The sequence below is a fragment of the Gopherus flavomarginatus genome, chromosome 1 (assembly GCF_025201925.1).
Source record: "Gopherus flavomarginatus isolate rGopFla2 chromosome 1, rGopFla2.mat.asm, whole genome shotgun sequence".
Taxonomy (NCBI): Eukaryota; Metazoa; Chordata; order Testudines; family Testudinidae; genus Gopherus; species Gopherus flavomarginatus.
In genome coordinates, this window is record NC_066617.1 from 224,774,873 (window position 1) to 224,793,355 (window position 18,483).

The 18,483-nt window shown below is 50.3% G+C and overlaps 1 protein-coding gene across 7 annotated transcripts in view; it reads right to left on the minus strand.

Annotated features, from left to right (window-relative positions):
* Positions 1 to 8,673: 8,673 nt before the first annotated feature.
* Positions 8,674 to 18,483, minus strand: part of LOC127043021 (organic solute transporter subunit alpha-like) — a 34,243-nt gene continuing 24,433 nt past the window's right edge. For all 7 annotated transcript variants that reach the window (XM_050936705.1, XM_050936706.1, XM_050936702.1 and 4 more), the window contains 3 exons: positions 15,390 to 15,536; positions 11,123 to 11,228; positions 8,674 to 9,649 (listed from right to left, as the gene is read on the minus strand). In XM_050936705.1, the coding sequence (XP_050792662.1) occupies positions 9,462 to 9,649; positions 11,123 to 11,228; positions 15,390 to 15,536 (441 nt within the window). In that variant the 3' untranslated portion in view covers positions 8,674 to 9,461. The remainder of the gene's footprint in view (positions 9,650 to 11,122; positions 11,229 to 15,389; positions 15,537 to 18,483) is intronic.

The window sequence follows — 18,483 nt, forward strand, 5'->3', positions numbered from 1 at the left end:
AGCATACAGCACCTGGAGAAAACCCACAAACCGGGGTCCGAAGCCAAATGCTCACAGAGTGCTCAGGAGATACCCGTGATCCACCCTGTTGAACGCCTTCTCCTGATCCAGGGACAAGAGGGCGAACGACAGACCATCCCTACACCCTAATTCCAGAAGGTCCAGGACCAGATACAGGTTATCAAAAATCGTGTGGTCCGGGACAGTGTAGGTCTGGTCTGGGTGAACCACGTCTGCCAGCACGGACCCTAGCAGCATCGAGACGGCCTTTGAACGATTTTGTAGTCCGTGCTGAGGAGCAAGACGGGACGCCAATTCCGTAATTCGTGGAGGTCCCCCCTCTTTGGCAATAAGGCAAGCACGGCTCGCCTGCACGAGAGAGGGAGGACCCTGCTCTGCAAGGACTCAGCCCAGACGGTGACCAGGTCTGGGCAGAGGACGTCCCAGAACACGCGGTAGAACTCCACGGTCAGCCCGTCCATGCCCGGAGATTTATTGGTGGGCATGAGACGGAGGGCTTCCGAGAACTCGGCCAGAGTGAGAGGCAGCTCTAGCCGGTCCCAGTCACCCGTGCTGACCGTCGGGAGTCCGTCCCAGAGCACTCTGCAAGCGTTAGGAACGGTTGGATCCGGGGAGAAAAGAGTCGCGTAGAAGGCCCTGTCCCTCCTGCACATTTCCCCCAGATCTGTGAGGGGGGTGCCGTCCTCCGCCAGGAGGCAGGTGACGTGATTCTTGGCCCCCCTTCTTTTCTCCAGAGCTTAGAAGAAGCGGGAGCCATGATCCATCTCTCGAAGGAGGTGAATACGGGATTGAACAAAGGCACCCTGGGCCTGATGGTCCTCGAGGTCCCGGAGCTCCTCCCGCTTCTCCCAGCATGCTCTGCAGAGGGATGGATCCTCGGGGCTGGCGGCCAGACTCCTCTCCAGCTCCAAGATCTCCCGTTCCAACTGCTCTATCGCCACATCCCTCCGTCGGCTGGCGCCCCGGGTGTAGTCGCGGCAGAAGAGCTGGGCGCTCACCTTCGCCAGGTCCCACCACTGCCATGCCGAGGGAAAGGCGTGCCTCTGCCCTTGCCAGGCCAGCTAGAACTCCCAGAAGGACACCATGAAGCCCGCATCCTCCAGCAAACTATTATTAAAGTGCCAATAGGCCAGCCCCGGCCTTTCCGCGCAGAGAGAGACCATCACGGTGGCAAGGTGATGATCCGAAAAGGGGACTGGCCAAACACTGGAGGAGTGGGCTCATGAAAGGTGGAGACATGACAGGTAAATGCAGTCCAGCCAGGAGTGGCGTGACCGATGGGCCTCCACCCGGAAGAAAGGTGAACGTAGAGACGTCGTCCGGGTGGTGGTCGCGCCAGACGTCCACCAGAGAGTGGTGTTCGACAATCTCCTGGAGGACATCCATGGCGGCCGGGCACTGCTCGGTCCCCGAGTGGTCCCATTCCTCAAGGGTGGTGTTAAAGTCCCCGCCCAGGACCAGGCACTCACGAGGAGGATGAATTCAAACTGGAACAGGTTCAGAGAAGGGCTACGAGGATGATCCGAGGAATGGAAAAACTGCCTTATGAAACGAGACTCAAAGAGCTTGGCTTGTTTAGCCTGGCCAAAAGAAGGCTGAGGGGGGATATGCTCGCTCTATATAAATATATCAAGGGGGCTAACGTTAGGGAGGGAGAGGAATTATTTAAGTTTAGTACTAATGTAGACACGAGGACGAATGGGTATAAACTGGATATTAGGAAGTTTAGACTTGAAATTAGACGAAGGTTTCTGACCATTAGGGGAGTGAAGTTCTGGAATAGCCTTCCGAGGGAAGTAGTAGGGGCAAAAGACTTTCCTGGCTTTAAGACAAAGCTTGATAAGTATATGGAGGGGATGTTATGATAGGATCGTTAATTTGGGCAATTGATCTTGAATTACCACCAGACAGGTCTGCTCAATGGTCTGCGGGGAGATGTTGGATGCGATGGGTACTGAGTTGCTGCAGAGAATTCCTTCTTGGGTGCTGGCTGGTGACTCTTGCCCACATGCTCAGGGTTTAGCTGATCGCCATATTTGGGGTCGGGAAGGAATTTTCCTCCAGGGCGGATTGGCAGGTGCCCTGGAGGTTTTTCGCCTTCCCCTGCAGCGTGGGGCACGGGTCGCTTGCTGGTGGTTTCCCTGCAGCTTGAGGTCTTCAAACCATTTTTGAGGATTTCAATAACTCGGTCCTGGGATAGGGGTTGTTATAAAATTGGATGGGTGGGGTTCTGTGGCCTGCCTTGTGCAGGAGGTCAGACTAGATGATCAGATTGGTCCCTTCTGACCTATGAGTCTATGAGTCTATGAGGATCCAGGGATCCGAGGAAGGCGGACACCTGCTGATAAAAATGCAATCTCTCTGGGCCGGATGTCGGGGCGTAAACCTTGACAAGTTTAACCACAAGCCCCTCCATTCGGACCCAGAGGTGCAGCAGGCTGCCCGGCACAGCCTGGGCAACCCCCAGCACCTCGGGCCGTAGGTCGGGGGAGAACAGTGTCGCCACTCCAGCCGTGCGAACTGAGAGATGGCTGAAGTAGACCCCGTCCCCCCACTCGAGCCGCCAGCTGGCTTCAGTGGCCGGATCCGTATGGGTCTCCTGCAGGAAAACCACAGAGCAGCCCCCCTCCCGGAGGAAGGAGAGCACCTGGCTCTTGCGGAGACCCATCCTACAGCCCTAGGTGTTTAACGTGGCAAAGATGATCGGTGCCATGAGGAGGATCCTCACTGGCAGACATGCCCATGGCCTCCGTCGGGCCACGCAGCAATCTGTGACCTACCCCGTAGGTGAGTAAAGAGTCACGGAAGAGGTGGACCCGCTGGTAGGCCGAGGCTGCCTGCTTCCCGGTCCTCTTACCCTCCCCCATGAGGGCCCTCGCGGCCCGGAGGATCTGATGGAAATCCCCCCACTGCTGGAGCGCAAGATGGACTTTGTTCCGGGAGCCACCGACGTCCTCAAGGAACTCCCGCAGCTCCTCCCTCAGTGCATGGGGGGCAGGGTCACTGATCTATGACTTTTCCCCAGTGGGGCTCCAGTTACAGCTCCGTGGCCCACTGAGGCAGGCAGGCAGGGGGCAGACCCCTGACATGGCGTCCGATGGGTTGACGCCACGTGGCCTGCCCCGCTCCTCGGTTCAACAGGGGGCAGCGGAAGGAAAACAGCAGCCCCTGATGGGTTGGGACAGGGAAAAACTACTAAGGCCACTCCCTGGGGGGTATTCCCAGGGCGGCACTGGCATCACGGGAGGTGGAGGAGACAAGGACGGGGCTGGCATCAGGGATAGGGCAGGGGACAGGAGTAGGGGCAGGGCAGGGATCAGGAAGAGAATCAGAGAGGGGGGCAGAAGTAGGACCCTGAGCCTCAATAGTCAGGCTGCTGGAAGGTGGCCCCTCCTGGTTAGGCTCAGGGATCCAGGGAGTGGGAAGTGGACCCTCAACGATGCCGAGCTCAGCCACTATGGTTCGTGCGGCAGTCCCGGCATCCGGAGATGGATGGTCGTCAATGGGGTCCCTGCCTGGGAAGGAGGTTGGGTGCTCCACACCCAAGAGGGACACCCCTTGGGAACGGGGTCTCGGCAGCGCGGCACCGGCCATTGCCCCAATGGGTTCGGCGGCCTTTAGCGGGTTGCCACCCGCAGCTGAGCTGATGGAAGACACCAGGGGACCCTCAAAAGCAGGAGCAGAAGCAGCAGTTAGGGGACGGGAACACGGGGACAGGGGGACCGAGGTGAGGTCACTCAGATCGAGGCCCGTCGGCAGAGGGTCGTTCTCCCCCTGCGTGACCGGGGTCAGACCCAGGGCCTCGATCTCCTCGTAAATGAAAGCGAGATCACCTTCCGCCACCCCAGGGCCCTCCTCATCAGCACCGGAGACGACGCCCACCTCAGCGCTCGCAGGGGCTTCGGATGGTAAGGGGGCGAGAGGGGCTCCCTCAGGGGCTCCCACGGGAAGGGACCCCAGAGGAGGGGCGGTGTTACCTTCCGGTGCTGCCACAGTGTCCCCAGCCAGCACCACAGAACGGGAGTCATCGGGGGCAGAGCGGAAGGCTCGTCATCGGTGCCCCCTTCCTGCTCTTCCGGGGGGTCTCTGAATCCGAAGGATGTAATGGAGCCCGAGCCTTCCGCTTGCCCTCCTTCCCCTGCACTAAGGACCAGCCCTCCATGGCATCATCTGGGGGCTGGCTAACAGGGGTCGGGTCGGGTCGAGGGGCAAGGGCGATGGCTCAGGGATTCGGGGAGGCAGTGGTGGGGTAGCATGAATGAGGGAGGATTTTCCCTGGGGCGAGCCCTCTCCCACACCCGGCGGTATCTGGGCCGCACCCTCGGTCCACCACTGTGGAGGAGAAGGAGGAGGGGCAGCTATTGGTGCCGGGCAGCCAGGGGCATCGGCGATGACAGGGCCGGAACCTTGCCGGGGTTCGGGGGTCCCGGACACTCCTCCATGCCGGGCCAAGGGGCAGTCCCTCCAGATGTGCCCCGTTGCCCAGCAGAGGTTGCACCAGGCCTCCCCCATCGAATAATGCGCCTGGTAGCGGGCTCCCTAGTAGGGGACCAAAAAGGACCCCTCGAGCGCCTCTCCATCATGCGCCGCTGACGGCAGTTGAAGCTGCACTTGCCGGCGGAACAAGAGGACGTGACAGAGGGTGGGGTCCTTGCAGCCCAACAGGAGAGGGCTGATGACAGAGATAGGGTGCCCCAGAGCAGAAAGGGTGGGCAGCAGGGCTGCATTGGGCAGGAAGGGAGGGATGGAGGTCAGGATCAAGTGGATCCCCAGGTCTTCCAAAGGCTCCAGGGGGACAAATACGCCCCCCACCACCAGGCCCATCTCTACCGCCTCCTGGGCAGCAGCCTCTGATGCCAGGAAGAAGACCACCCTCCCGTACATTTTGGAGGCTGCCATGATGGCCATGGGCCCCACCACCCTCGCCAACACCCGTACATAGGTCTCCACATGGGGCGAGGCGGGCACCAGGAGGCAACAGACGCCGTGCTTCCTGGTCAAGGTGGGGAAGGGGCCCCGGCTGCTATAGATGGTAGCAGAAGCGGTGGTTGGACGAGCAGCAGCAGGCAGGGGGGCCACCACCACCTGGGCATATGCCCTGGGGGCTGGGGGAGGGACACCCACAGAGCTGGTGGAGGGAGCAGCGGGGAGGGATGCCACGGCCGGTAGTGGGGCCGCGGCAGTGGGGGCAGTCTCTGCCATGGAGGGCCTGGCCTTTCTAGCAGGGCTCTTACCCTTCTTCCCACCCTGAACTTTTCCACCAGATGAGGGGGCTCCCCCTGAATTGGAAGCGGCAAGGGAAGTGGCAGCAGCGGAGGTCTCCCAGCTACTCGCTGCCGCTGGTGCCTCAGCAGGGGTGGTGGCAGGTGGACTGGCAGCGGCGGTCGAGGTAGAGGCTCGGGGAATGGACACGGGGACAGGTGGAGGAGGGGCAGTGGGAGCATCGCGAGGGGTCTCCCCCGCCGCATCCCCTGCCATAACGAGAGCGGGGAGGGGGACAAACAGCGAGGCGAGGGAAGGGAGAGGAGGTGACCACCTCTCCCCGCGAGGCTGCAGGCAGGGGAGGAGGGTGCCAGAAAGGGAAGGCTAAAGGGGTGTGGGGAGCAACCCAAGGACCTAGAGGCGGGAGCGTGTTAGGTCACCGACTCAGAAGGGAATTCCAGCTCCTCTAGCTGCACTAGGGGATCAGGGGGGATAACAGCATAGGGGGGTGCACTGAACAAGAGCAAACTCAAATAGGGGAAGGGCACAAGCTCATGGTAGGGGGCATCGGCGCATGAGGGGAGGGGCCAATCAGGGCTGGGGGATCACAGGGTGGGGCGAGAAGGTCGAAATAGGAACGGGGCAGAGGGACCATGGGGCTAGCTGCAGGGCTGGGGCAGGACAATCAGGGCCACAGAGGGAAATGGGTGGGGCAGACAAATGTGGCAAAGGAAAGGGGGTCAGTCTAGGGTGCAGGGGTGGTGGGTGCGCCCACGAGCACTTGTGAAAAAAGTCAATGGTTGGCTGCTGCTGCTGCAGGCCCAAATGGTGGATGTGGGCGTGGTGAGCCAGGCGAGCAGCTTAGTCCCAGAGGCAGGAGGTTGAAGCAGAAGGAAAACAGCCAGCAGAGGTGGTGGAGGGGGCAACAATGGCGGTGGAGGCAAAGGGGAACACGGATGGACCGGGGGCAGACTCCACACCACACCCCCAGAGTCCCAACAGAGACAGTCCAAACCCCCACCACAAGAGCACAGTTCAAAAAATACTCAGTCCAGAAAAGCCCTCTCCACAGCGGTCTTCATGCGGTTACCCAGCAGTGGGCGGTCCTCTTCTCCTTCTTCTCCTCGGGGTACCAACATCTCCCCAGCAACAGCCACAGTAGCCCCAGCAGCTCCAGGTGGTGGTGGTCTGGTGTCCAGGCTGGAGGGACCCTGCTCAGAAGATGGTGATGGTGGTGTCCTCAGTAACAAGGGCTGGAGCTGGGGCCCCTCATTCTCCTCCTCTGGGGAGCAGGCCAACAGCCCCACTCCTTTCAAGGGGCTGTAGGTGGAGTAACAGCAGCAACTGAGGGAGCGGGGGGATCTACTACCCAGTCATCAAGCAAGTAGCAGAGAAAGCAGATGGGTGGTGGTGTCTAGCCTAGCCAGGGGAGCAGCTGGAGCAGTAGCAGTAGCAGCAGCAGCAGCAGCGAGGGCCCAGTGCACAGCAGGAACAGCAGCAGCAGCCCTCTCCCTCCTCCCCTCTACAGCAGAGGAAGAGAAGGAAGATACACTACTGGCCACTGAAGAAGCAGATGTCTGTTCCCTGAGTGACCAGAGCAGGGGCTGCACTAGAGTAATCAGGAACCTGCTAGAACCTATTAAGACAGACAGGCTGATTAGATCACCTGCAGCCAATCAAGGCAGGCTAATCAGGGCACCTCGGTTTAAAAGGAGCTCACTCCCGTCAGGCAAGGAAGAGCCAGAGAAGAGAAAGTGAGTGTGAGGAGCTGGGAGCAAGAGGCACCAGGAGTTGAGAGTGACAGGGTGCGCTGCTGGAGGACTAAGGAGTACAAGCGTTATCAGACACCAGGCGGAAGATCCTGTGGTGAGGATAAAGAAGGTGTTTGGAGGAGGCCATGGGGAAGTAGCCCAGGGAGGTGTAGCTGTCACACAGCTGTTACAGGAGGCACTATAGACAGTTGCAATCCACAGGGCCCTGGGCTGGAACCCGGAGTAGAGGGCAGGCCCGAGTTCCCCTCAAACCTCCCAACTTCTGATCAGACACAAGAGAAATTGATCCAGGCTGTGGGAAAGATCACTGAGGTGAGCAAATCTGCCAATAAGCGCAGGACCCACCATGGTAGAAGAGGAACTTTGTCACAGGTCCCATGAATCACAGCCAGCCATTATAAAACACTAGCAAATGCCATTTTATGTGGATTGGTATTAGATTACAACTATGGGAGTAACTGTACTAATTGCTGTGGTTAAGTATCTATGGCCTTGTCTGCACTTGGAAAATATATCATGTTAGAAAACGTGTTAAACAGATGTTAAACATGCTTTGGTACATAGCATGGACAAGTACAATCATGTTTAAAAGGTGTAAGCTGGTCATGATTAACCTTAGAGGGAGAATCTAGAAGCTAAGTCATATCTGATATCATGTAGTTAAAACAGATACATTTTCCTAGTGTACATATGGCCAAAGCATCCATGCCCAACGTGAACTAGAGAAGCCAGAAGAAACTGAGAAGGAACTGAATGCTGGTGTCTCATGACACACTCAACTCCTGACAGCTTACTAAACATTACATGGTGTCAGAAGTTATATTGAACCGAAATGGAGCACTTAGCCTCCTCCAAGAACACTGGATTTCCAGGGACCCCTTACAATAGATGGAAATTCATTGAAATGAGGCTAACTAATGGGTGTAAATGATGGCAGCATTTGGACCAACAAGTCTAAAACAAGTCTATGTCTTAGTGCAGTGTTTCTTAAACTGGGGGTCACAACCCAAAAGGGGGTCACAAGACTATTGTGGTGGGTCATGAGAGGGGCATCTGCTGGCAAGGTGCCCAGCTCTGAGGTAAGCAGCAGTGCAGAAATAAGCGTGGCATGGTATGGAGGGAGGGACATCAGAGCTTGAAATATTTTCAAACGGAGTGCCCAGCAAAAAAAGTTTGAGAACCCCTGTCCCTAGTGGACTTCAGGATGGCTCAGGATTTGGGGGTGGAGGGGAGAAATTCTTTGAAAATGATTCCTTTTAATAAAAATACTTAGCTTTATAGAAAAATTGTATACATTATCTCAAGGCTCTTCATGAAGATAGTTAAGTATCATTATCCTCATTTTACAGATGGGGACACTAAGGCACAGCAGGTCAGTGGCAGAGCACAGAACATAACCCACCTTGCCTGCCTCCCAGTCCCATGCCTGATCCATTGGATCATACTGCCTCCCATAGGGAGGACTATTGGTAGCTATTATTAAATAGTCATGAATGGTTACTGTGTGCTTACTGGTATTAAACAGTGGTTCTCAACCAGGGACACGTGTACCCCAGAGGTCTTGAAAGGGTACATCAAATCATCCAGGTGTTTGCCTAGCTTTACAACTGGCTACATAAAAAGCAATAGCAAGGTCAATCCAAACTAGAATTTCATGCAGACAAATGAGAAAGTGAGCAATTTTTCAGTAACAGTGTGCTGTGACACTTCTGTATTTTTATGTCCAATATTGTAAGCAAATAATTTTAAGTGAGATGAAACTTGAGGTATGCAAGACAAATCAGACTCCTGAAAGACTGAGAATCACTGGTATAAAAAAAGACAGGAAAAAGTGATAGCCCTCACCCAAAGAGCTTATCATCTATTGGAGGTGGATATCGCATGCAGGATGTGTTGGAGTTTGAGAGGATATATTTACTGAGGTATGTTAGCTGTTGCGGGCTTGGTGAGAAGAGTGAGAGTTGAGGAGGGATTTGAATAAAGGGTGGTGGAGGTGTTGGACCAGGGTGAGAGCTCCAAACACAGAGGTGGCTACATGAAATGAGGAAAAAACAAAGAGTGAGTCTCCAGTATTGCCACATTGTATAAACACCGTAATGTGTGCAATACTGCATTACATCAATTCACAGTTACACTGCAAGGTTCAAACAACTGATGGGACCCAAATTGTCTGACAACTGCATGAAATTATATGGAGACTGAAATCTCTCATTCTGTATATGTATCTCTGGAAAATAAGGAGGTTTATCCTCCCACTTTTTGGTCCTTTCTGTCCAAGTCACATTAATTTATCCCAGAAGCTGTTCCAGATCGGATATCTGCTATTTGCAGTATAAGAATATAAAAGTTGCAATGGACATCTCCTCAAGTAAAGCATATACATTAGTCAGGATCTTGCCGTGGGCAAGCCGAGTTGGGCTACAAGTATTGTCCCAGCTCTCAGAAGACAGCACATCCATCCATCTTCTAAACATTTTGGGTTCCATCTTCAATAACTTTGCCATTTAGGTTGACCTTGGTGTTCTGTTTGTTGTCGCTAGTTTCCTGGTCAGTGCACTCTGGAAGTTCCAGATCATCATATCTTTTCCTATACACCACCCTTGAGATCAGTGTTATCAGAAACATTTCCATTATGAGGAGCTGTTGGTTCATATCTGGCAAAAAAAGAAATCATGTCAGAACTGGGAAAGAAGAGAACAGTAGGTTTAACTCATCCCCATTGCCCAAAGGGCATAGGCACTGACTTTTATTTTTCCCTAGGGGTGCTCCACCCCTGCTCTGCCCCAAGGCCCTGCCCCCACTCCACCCCTTCCCCTGCGGCCCCACCCTTGCTCCGCCTCTTCCCGTCCCCGCTCCGCCCTCTTCCCGAGGCTCTGCCCTCGCTTCAACCCCTGCCCTGGGGGCCCCCACCCACCTGCTGCTATCCGCCCTCCCTTGACAGCCTCCCCACAGACGCCAAACAGCTGATCAGTGGCACCACTGGGTGTGGCTGGTGTGTGCTGAGCACTCACTATTTTTTCCCCAAGGATGCTTTAGCCCTGGAGCACTCAGGGAGTCAGCACCTATGCCAAGGGAAGCAGCTTCCTCCTAAGCTAGCAAGTGGCTGTTGTAGCCTGGGTGAGATTCACCCCTGCAGAGGGTAGCCAGGATTTGCAGGCGAAGCTGCTAAAGATCCACAGACGCTCTGTAGGCAAAAGTTGCCTTGCGATGGGTTGAAGCAGCACATCTCCTGGATGTCCAGGCCTCCCTCCTGCCTAGCAAGTGTTGGCTTGGGCAGGGTGGGGGGAAGGTTCCTTGTTCCTGGCTCCTTCCAAGGATGAGACTGGTGCTACTGCCTCTCATTTCTGGGTGAAGTTGCAGCTGTGAGCCCTGATTCAGGGTTACAGTGCTGGGAGATGGGAGTGAAGAAGGTCTAAAGCCTGGTTTACACTTAGGTTGACATAGCTATGGAGCTCAGGGATGTGAAAAGCGCCCTAGCTATGCCAACTTAGCCCCTGATGTAGATGCGGCCTTGTTGATGGAACAATTCTTCCATCGACCTAGCTATCACCGCTGAGGCAGGTAGATGACTGACAGCAATGGAAAATCCTTTTCCATCACTGTAGGAAGCATCTACTTTACCTCCAGTAGATTTGTGGGTGTCCAACTTCAGAAACCTTTGAAGGGGCCTAATTTTCAAAGGCTCGATGTTCAGTACTTTATGAGAGCAGACCCTTTAACACATCTCAAGTTAGACACTCAAAATCACTAGTCATTTTTCAAAACGTACAGTACTGCCAACCTCAAGTATTCAAAAATCATAAGATGGGCCCCAAAAAAACATGAGAGTTTTTTTTTTAAATCTCATAATTTTTAATCCTAATGTGTTGGATTTTTTTTCTTTGACATCTGGTTTCTGAATCATTATCACTTATCTCTGTAACCAGGAGAGAGAGAGAGAGGTTTTTCTGGGAAAGGTGAAATGCTCATGTAACTGCAAGAGGCCAGGAAACAGATGTTTAAGGGAAATGCCAAAATGTCACAAGGCACACATTAAAATCAAGAGTGTTGGCAACACCGATTTCCAGGCCTTTATACGTTTAAAAAAATAACCCTTCCCCACTCTACAGCCCTCCAAAAGAACCTACATGCTCCTCTTGCTAAAGAAGCCAGAGGTGGTGCACAGGGAATAATTCCTCGCAGAGCCAAGATATTGATGATGGCTGCCTGGAGGTGGCTCAGAATGAGGACAAACTGTGAAAAGAAACAAAGAAAAGGAGATTGATACTTCAGTACTACAGAAGGGCTGTATTTTAGCACAGTGATCTTGCTTTCATGAAGAATATAAAAATCCTCTTCCACCTTGTTTCTCTCCTCTCCTCATCTCCTTCCCTAAGCCTGCCTCCCCTGCTAAATCTTTTGGTGGAGGCAATATGGCGCACAACTTGAAAATTAAAGCAAACTTCCTAGCTGTATTAAAAAAAAAAAAAAAAAAAAAAAAAAAAAGGCTTGACCCCAGCTCTTCGGTCCAAAGGTGCAATGTCTGTGAGGCTTCCATTTGGGGTATCAATCAATATTTACTGCTTCATATCAGAATAAAACATAAGAAAAATGGAGTCTTACCAGCACTGTAATTATTAATTTGTACCCACCTGTAACAAGGGGGCAAGATTCTTCTGTTGCACTACTCTGGTATGAGGTGTTGGAAAACACACATATGCACACAGAGCAGGGAGATGCTGACTGATTCCTGCTAACTCACTGTGGCAGGGGTGACTTTTAAACCGTCCCCTAGTTAGAAGGGAAGTGGCTGTTGGTGCAGAAAAAACTAGATTCTAGGACAGAGATGTCTTTGCAGTGGAACCCTAGGAAAGCCAAGCTGGGGGAAGAAAGAGCGGGGTGGTGTGCGCGCTGTTGTTGTTGTTTGAGTAACCAATAAAGCCAATATGTTGGGAAGGGAGTAAATTTGGACTAAATTCTGTGGACCAGCTTTACAAAGTTATATACGTGCATAAAGATGCAGATAGGTGCCTAGTGGAATTCACAGATATGCCTAAACAGATTAGGGCCCAGATTTTTAAAGGTATTTAGGCACCGCTGTGCTCAATGTTGCAAAAGTCTAAGTGATTTAGGAGCCTAGCTCTCATTTTCTAAAGGGATTTAGACACACACAAGTCTAAATCCCGTTGATAGTCAATGAGCAACACGTTTAAAATCTGGGCCTTGGTGCTTAACTCCCATTGAAGCCATTGTAGGCACCTGGCCTGCTTAGGTGCTTCTGAAAATCCCATTAGGTGCCTATCTGCATCTTCATGCACCTAAATACCCTTGTAAATCTGGCCTTTCGTGTATAAATTCTTCTTAAAGCAGGGTAGAAACACGGCCTGCTCCCTTGAACTTTTCTTGAACTGTTCCTGACCTGAGAACTCTCCCCCGTATTAGTTAGCATCGCACTGAGTTCTTTCTGAGCCCATGTCTCTAGCTGGTGTGTGACCAGAGCATTTTTTAAATCAATCAGGAAAACTGAGCTTTGCATACATTTAGTGGAGAGCGTTCACTGTCTTAGCATGTTCTCAGCCCTGCCCACAAAGTAATCAGTAAACAGATGTAAAAATCAAGAAATTCTTTAAGGCCAGTAAGAACAGAATAGCATTCAACTGCTTTCTTGGGAACTGATAAGTGTGGAGGAGGGAAAGAAAATCTGTGGTTCAAAATAACATTATAAAATCCATTGCATAGGTTAAAATGATCTGAACTCCCTTATGAATACATTTCCCATAAAAATACAAAGACAAAAATGTTCTCATTCACCTCAATTATTATTGTCTTTACTAGTTTACTTCTGACAGTGTGCAGGACACAGAGAAAGACATAGTTCCCGTCCTAAGGCTTTTGTAATCTAAGGGCCTGAAGCACTTCATATGAGGTGTAATATTCACTTCTGGGAGTAGTGCCTTGAGTTTAATAGGACTCCTTGTGGTAGTAAGTCTGACTACTGGATGTAATGCAAAGGCCAGCTGTGAACATGCAGAACAGATTTCAGGTCCAGGTCATCAGGATGAATCACTCGATGAAGTAAAGTTTAAAAACAAACAAATGCATGTGATCTCACAATAGAGAGAGGTGTGACACCTCTTCGTCTGTGCTGGCCTTAGCCATATATCTTGGTGAGCATCCAAAATATTTACAGGATACATATGGAGTATCAGTGACTCACTTGCTTGAAACTGTATTTAATTCTGTGTTGAAGTAAAGGTACAGGCTGACTTCAGTTAATTAGGGTTGGGGGAACTAGCCTTAAAACTGTCATACATAGATCTACACCTGAGAGCAAGATCCAGTGAAAACTACATGCTGCTTTTGTACTGTGTTAGATGGTGCAAATCCTAAATATCAGAGTGAATTTAAAACTGTACTGGTCCCAGATCCCAAAAAAACTGCCATCTCCACCCTGCCAGACAAACAGCAATATCTGACGTGCTGCTGGATGGCACCCAGCTGCTGCCTGCCTCCTACCTGTTCCTTCAGGTCATGTACTGACTACTTGCGAGTACCTCATGCACACAGGCTGCACCTCCTCATTGACAGCATGTGGCCAGAGAGACTATGCAGCCTGCTGTACACTGGCCTAAACCTTCTCTACACTGAGGGTATACCCCTAGCGTAGACACACTGTACCAGTGCGTAACCCCTTTGGGGTTTAGAGAGAATGGCCCTTTTAAATCTTTGTCCTGAGGGGAGGAAGTGCTGATTGTTCCAGGAAGAGGAAGTTCTGTTTTGAGGGGGTGGGCATGGAGAGAAGGGAAACAACGGGGTGTATGTGTGTCTGTAGCTCCAGACAGAAGGGCTGCAGCAAGCGGGACCTCACACAGTGAAGCAGCCAAGAACCTGCCTAAAGCCTGGGAGGGACAGAACGGCCAATCGGGGACATGACACCCCAGGACAGGAACCAGGAGGAGCCCTGTGCCAGGGTGGAAATCACCTGAGAAACAGAAGCTGAACTCAGGATCACTGTTGCCCAGAGCTGTATGGCACGGTGAGTACTGGGTCTTGTGACTTCCCATTGGGAATAAGGGGAGAGGCGGTAGCTAGCTAAGTGGGGAGGTTGCCGCTCTGTCTGGGTTTGCAGAGAGTGACAGGAAAGGGCACTGGAGGGGTTTGTTGAGGAAAGTTCACTGGCGCCCAAGATGACCAGGAGCACCCAAGATTCCCTGCCCGACTGGAACTCTGCCCGGGACTCCTGAACTCTGAGTGCAGACGTAGTGCTCAGTGTCTGCTCTTTCAGACTGTGGTACCGCTGGGCCTGTGGGGCTTTGTGGTAGGTGTAACCCTGTTTTACCACTGCCCCTATCTTCCCTCTTGTTGCTGTTCTCCATTCATCCCTCTGTAAATCAATATTTCCCTCTCCTGTATTCATTGTACTATTCCGGTGTGCATGTGTTCACACTGGGGGAGGGGGTGGAACAACATACCCCTGGGGCAGAAGGAACTTTCCCTGCTGCGTTCCTGCATGTGCCTTTTCTTAGCCAGAGCTGTCTACAGAGCACACTCCATCTTGGCCATGAGGGCACTAAAGTTACAACTTAGTGTGACTTGCACTAGGGCAATTTAGTGAGCTAAACTGCCTAGGTGTGAGTCATGGTTTACAGTTCTGACCATTGCATTTACACTAAGATTTTTAGCCGACGGCTAAAACCTAACACAGACGAGGCCTTACAGCACCACCTCCTAGGGATCCCCACAGATGGCAGGGCCCAAATAAAAGGATCCTGCCTCAGTCCTTTCCTGAGGATGGCAGTATCTTTTATGGGTTTCTTTAATATGGAAAATGGATAGAACTAAATCCGGCCCATATCTGGCCCCACTCTATTATTCAGTGGTTTCCTACCAATGTTTTTATTATTGTCTTATTCTCATCTGTAGACTGGCCAAAAAAAATAACTAACATCACAGAAACAGCAGCATGTTGCAACAATTGAAACAAGAAGACCCCCTCCTTACTCCCCTAGTTCCAGAACCCTTCCCATCTTTTAAAGTACACACTAGAATTTTAACATTGTTTTACAGGATACACCATCTTCTATATGAGGCTTCCTTTATGCTGAGAAAAGAGAGCTCAGCTATGTGCTATTTTTCCCCCACAGCCCAAGGAAGAATGGATTCTAAACATTTCTCAATTCTTCAGCATTATACAAACACCAGATGCAAGTTAATACAAGCTGAGCATGAATAAGAACAATACTTCAAAGAGAAACTACATCTTTAACCAATCGAAGGGTGTGCCTTTGTACAGTAAGTTTTAAATTACAGTCTTTGAACTGAGAAGCAATAAGCTGTATCAAATTCTGCCCAGGATTTGGGTTGTTCTATATCAACAGCAATGCAAATTCTGAACTGAAATGTGAAGATTCTCACCTGATAAAGTGCAAACTTGGGGATGATCTTCTTACAGTTAAGAAGAACTCGAACTTGTTGAAACATGATTCCAATTGGCCAAAGAGCAATGATTGTAAGGACACCAATGAAGCAGCTAATCCATATTGCAGCTCCATTAGGAGTTAACTAAAAAGCAAGTTAAACAGGCATATGGGTAAGACTTGGCAACTGTGAAAACATGCAAAAAATAAAACGCTTGTTTCTATTTTTATGAAAGCTGAATCAACAGCAGAGGCTCCTGGGATTTGCACTGGAAACTGCTCTGAGGACACTGCCAACAGAAGGTATAATACAGAATGCAGTACTTGCTCAACAAGCAGTCAGTGACCTGCAAAACTGGTAGGACCTGGGAAGGTGACGAAAAGCTAAATTCTTCCAGGACCTGAGCACCGTCCCCCTCCCATCAACACCAAAGGGAATTGCGGGTGCTCAGCATGTTGCAGGATCAAGCCCAGAACGACTGACCAAAAGCTTCTTCTGAAAGACAAATTGACTCCCCCAGCAGCCTCAAAGATATTTTACAAAAAAAACCATGGAGTCCAGTGGCACCTTAAAGACTAATAGATTTATTTGGGCATAAGCTTTCATGGGTAAAAAAAACCTCACTTCTTCAGATGCATGGAGTGAAAATTGCAGATACAGAGAACCTCATGTGTCAATATAATAATGCCTGCATCTGTAATTTTCACTCCATTCAGCTGATGAAGTGGGTTTTTTACCCACGAAAGCTTATGCCCAAATAAATCTGTTAGTGTTTAAGGCACCACCGGACTCCTTGTTGTTTTTGTGGATACAGACTAATACGGCTACTCCCTGATACTTGATGAGATATTTTAAGTTATATTTCTATTGCTATAAAATAAAACAAAAGGCTTTTTTATCACTACTCTGACTCGTGCATCATGTCATTTTTGAGGTGCAAACTTTTCAGTAGATATAGCCATTTAGATTCCAGGCCAGTACTCAGCACCTACTGATACTGTGACCAGGGAGCTCATCTAGTGAAGTACGGCTTACAGTGGCCATCTTTTTAACATATTTTGAGAGGCTCCTTATTTTGAAGTTTGCAGGGGACCCTTTGGGATAGTCCTGTTTGCAAAACTTTTCCCAGGTACCTCCTTTGCTGGAGTTTTCACCTACAAATAATTGCATTTTTGCTACAGTGGAAAGAGGTAAAAATTTGGCTTAAAAACAGTCTTTTTGGTTTTTGTGAATGGGAGAGAACACGCTGAGTCCACTGGCTTTAGCAATGGTGTAATTGTCCTCAGATTTCTAGCCTTTTGGTATTTTACCAATCCATTCAAGTTTACAGGACAGAGCCAATACAACAGGCAATTCAGATTAACCTTTATTCACATGCTTCTCGGCTTGGTGTTTTTACAGAGAACATTAAAATCAGTTCCTTCATTCAAGGAAGGCCAGCAGGATCTTACCACAGATGGGGTAATTCTCCAGGATGCCACCAGACACTGGGAAGGAGAAGCAGGCAGTGGCCTATGTGGAGCGAGTTGCACGATGGGTGCCACAGAAATGTGTGAATGGAATCAGAGGAGGATTAAAGGAAAGGTGGTTCTCTGATGATGATTTTGAATCCACAAGTGGAGCTGGCTGGAATTTTTCGAACTAAATCTCTTAGAAATTTGAACTTTTTACAAAAATAGAATGTTTCACAAAAACTTTTTTTGTAATTTTCCATTTTTTGGAAATTTTTCAGTGGAAATGTTTTATGAAAAAAATAGTCCTTGAGGGGCAGTATTGTCTAGTGGGTAGGGCTGGAGTGTGAGGTAGGAAACCGGGGTTCTATTCCTGGTTCTGCCATTGACATGCTCTGTGACCTTGAACAAGTCATTTCTGCTTAGTATGCCTCAGTTTGCCTTCCTACCTCTGGCCTTCCTGTCTGTTTAGACTGTGAACTCTCCCAGGCAGGGACCATCTCTCATTATGTGTTTGTACAGTACCCAGCACCTGGGGCTCTGATCTTGGTTGTGGCTGCTAAAGGTACATCTACCCAGCAAGTGGCAGCCCAGAGCTGCAAGTCTACACAGACCTGGGCTTGTGCTACCACGCCAAAAATAACTGTGTAGACAGCGCTTTTTAGTTGTGACTCTAGCTGGAGCTTGGGCTCTCAAGCCTGCCCCTCTCCCTAGGCTTTAGAGCCTGAACTCCAACCAGAGCTGCAACATCTATACAGCTACTTTTAGCATGGTAGTGCAAGCTCCACAAGGCCAAGTCTGTTGACCCAGGCTTGGAAGCTTGCCACTGCGGGTTGTGTAGACAAACCCCAAGTGCTATATAAGATAAATACATAATAGCCACTTGATTAGTCGTCAGAATATTTGAGGGGCTTGGAGATCTTCTATTGCCAGTTTGAAGTGATCAGATGAACTATGTGATAGGATTTTTCCAAAACTGAAAAATGAGAACATGAAAAATCTGATCATTGCAAAATACAATGGAATGGAAAACTCATTCGAATGTGCAGAACTTTCTAAGAGAGAGACTGTATTTTTCACCTATCTCTGAGATGATGTCTACCTCAAGCAGTGGGCCGCACTACAAAAAAGTTTGAAAAGCCTTGTTTGGGGCATGGTTAATGTGGACACTACCATTTAAGTAAATTCTGTGACAGTGCTAGTGCTGTCTAAATGGTCCTGATTCTTGATTCAACACATTTGTTTTAACACACTGAGCCCATTCTCTGTTGTCTTGCATCTTATGTACCAGTAATTATTATTGTAAGGAACTCAAAGAGCCTGTGCAGAGCTTGTAATTGAATCAGTATAGCTTGCCCCTTATTGCTCATTGCCCACCCGAAGCCATCCACACCAGCTGAATAGGAACTCAGCGAGTGCCAGTCCATGGCTGCACAATGTCATAGTCCCTGGCTCCTCACCTGCTAAGTATTGTGCTCTTAGAAAAAAGGTGGACGCTCCTTCAGCCTAACTTGAATCTGTTGTGAGCGTTATCTTTCTGCATGACAACCGGCAGCCGTGCAAGGTGAATGTAAAATGCCACTTTACACTGAGTTCACACAAGTATAAATGACAGCACAATATGCAGTGGAATGATGAAT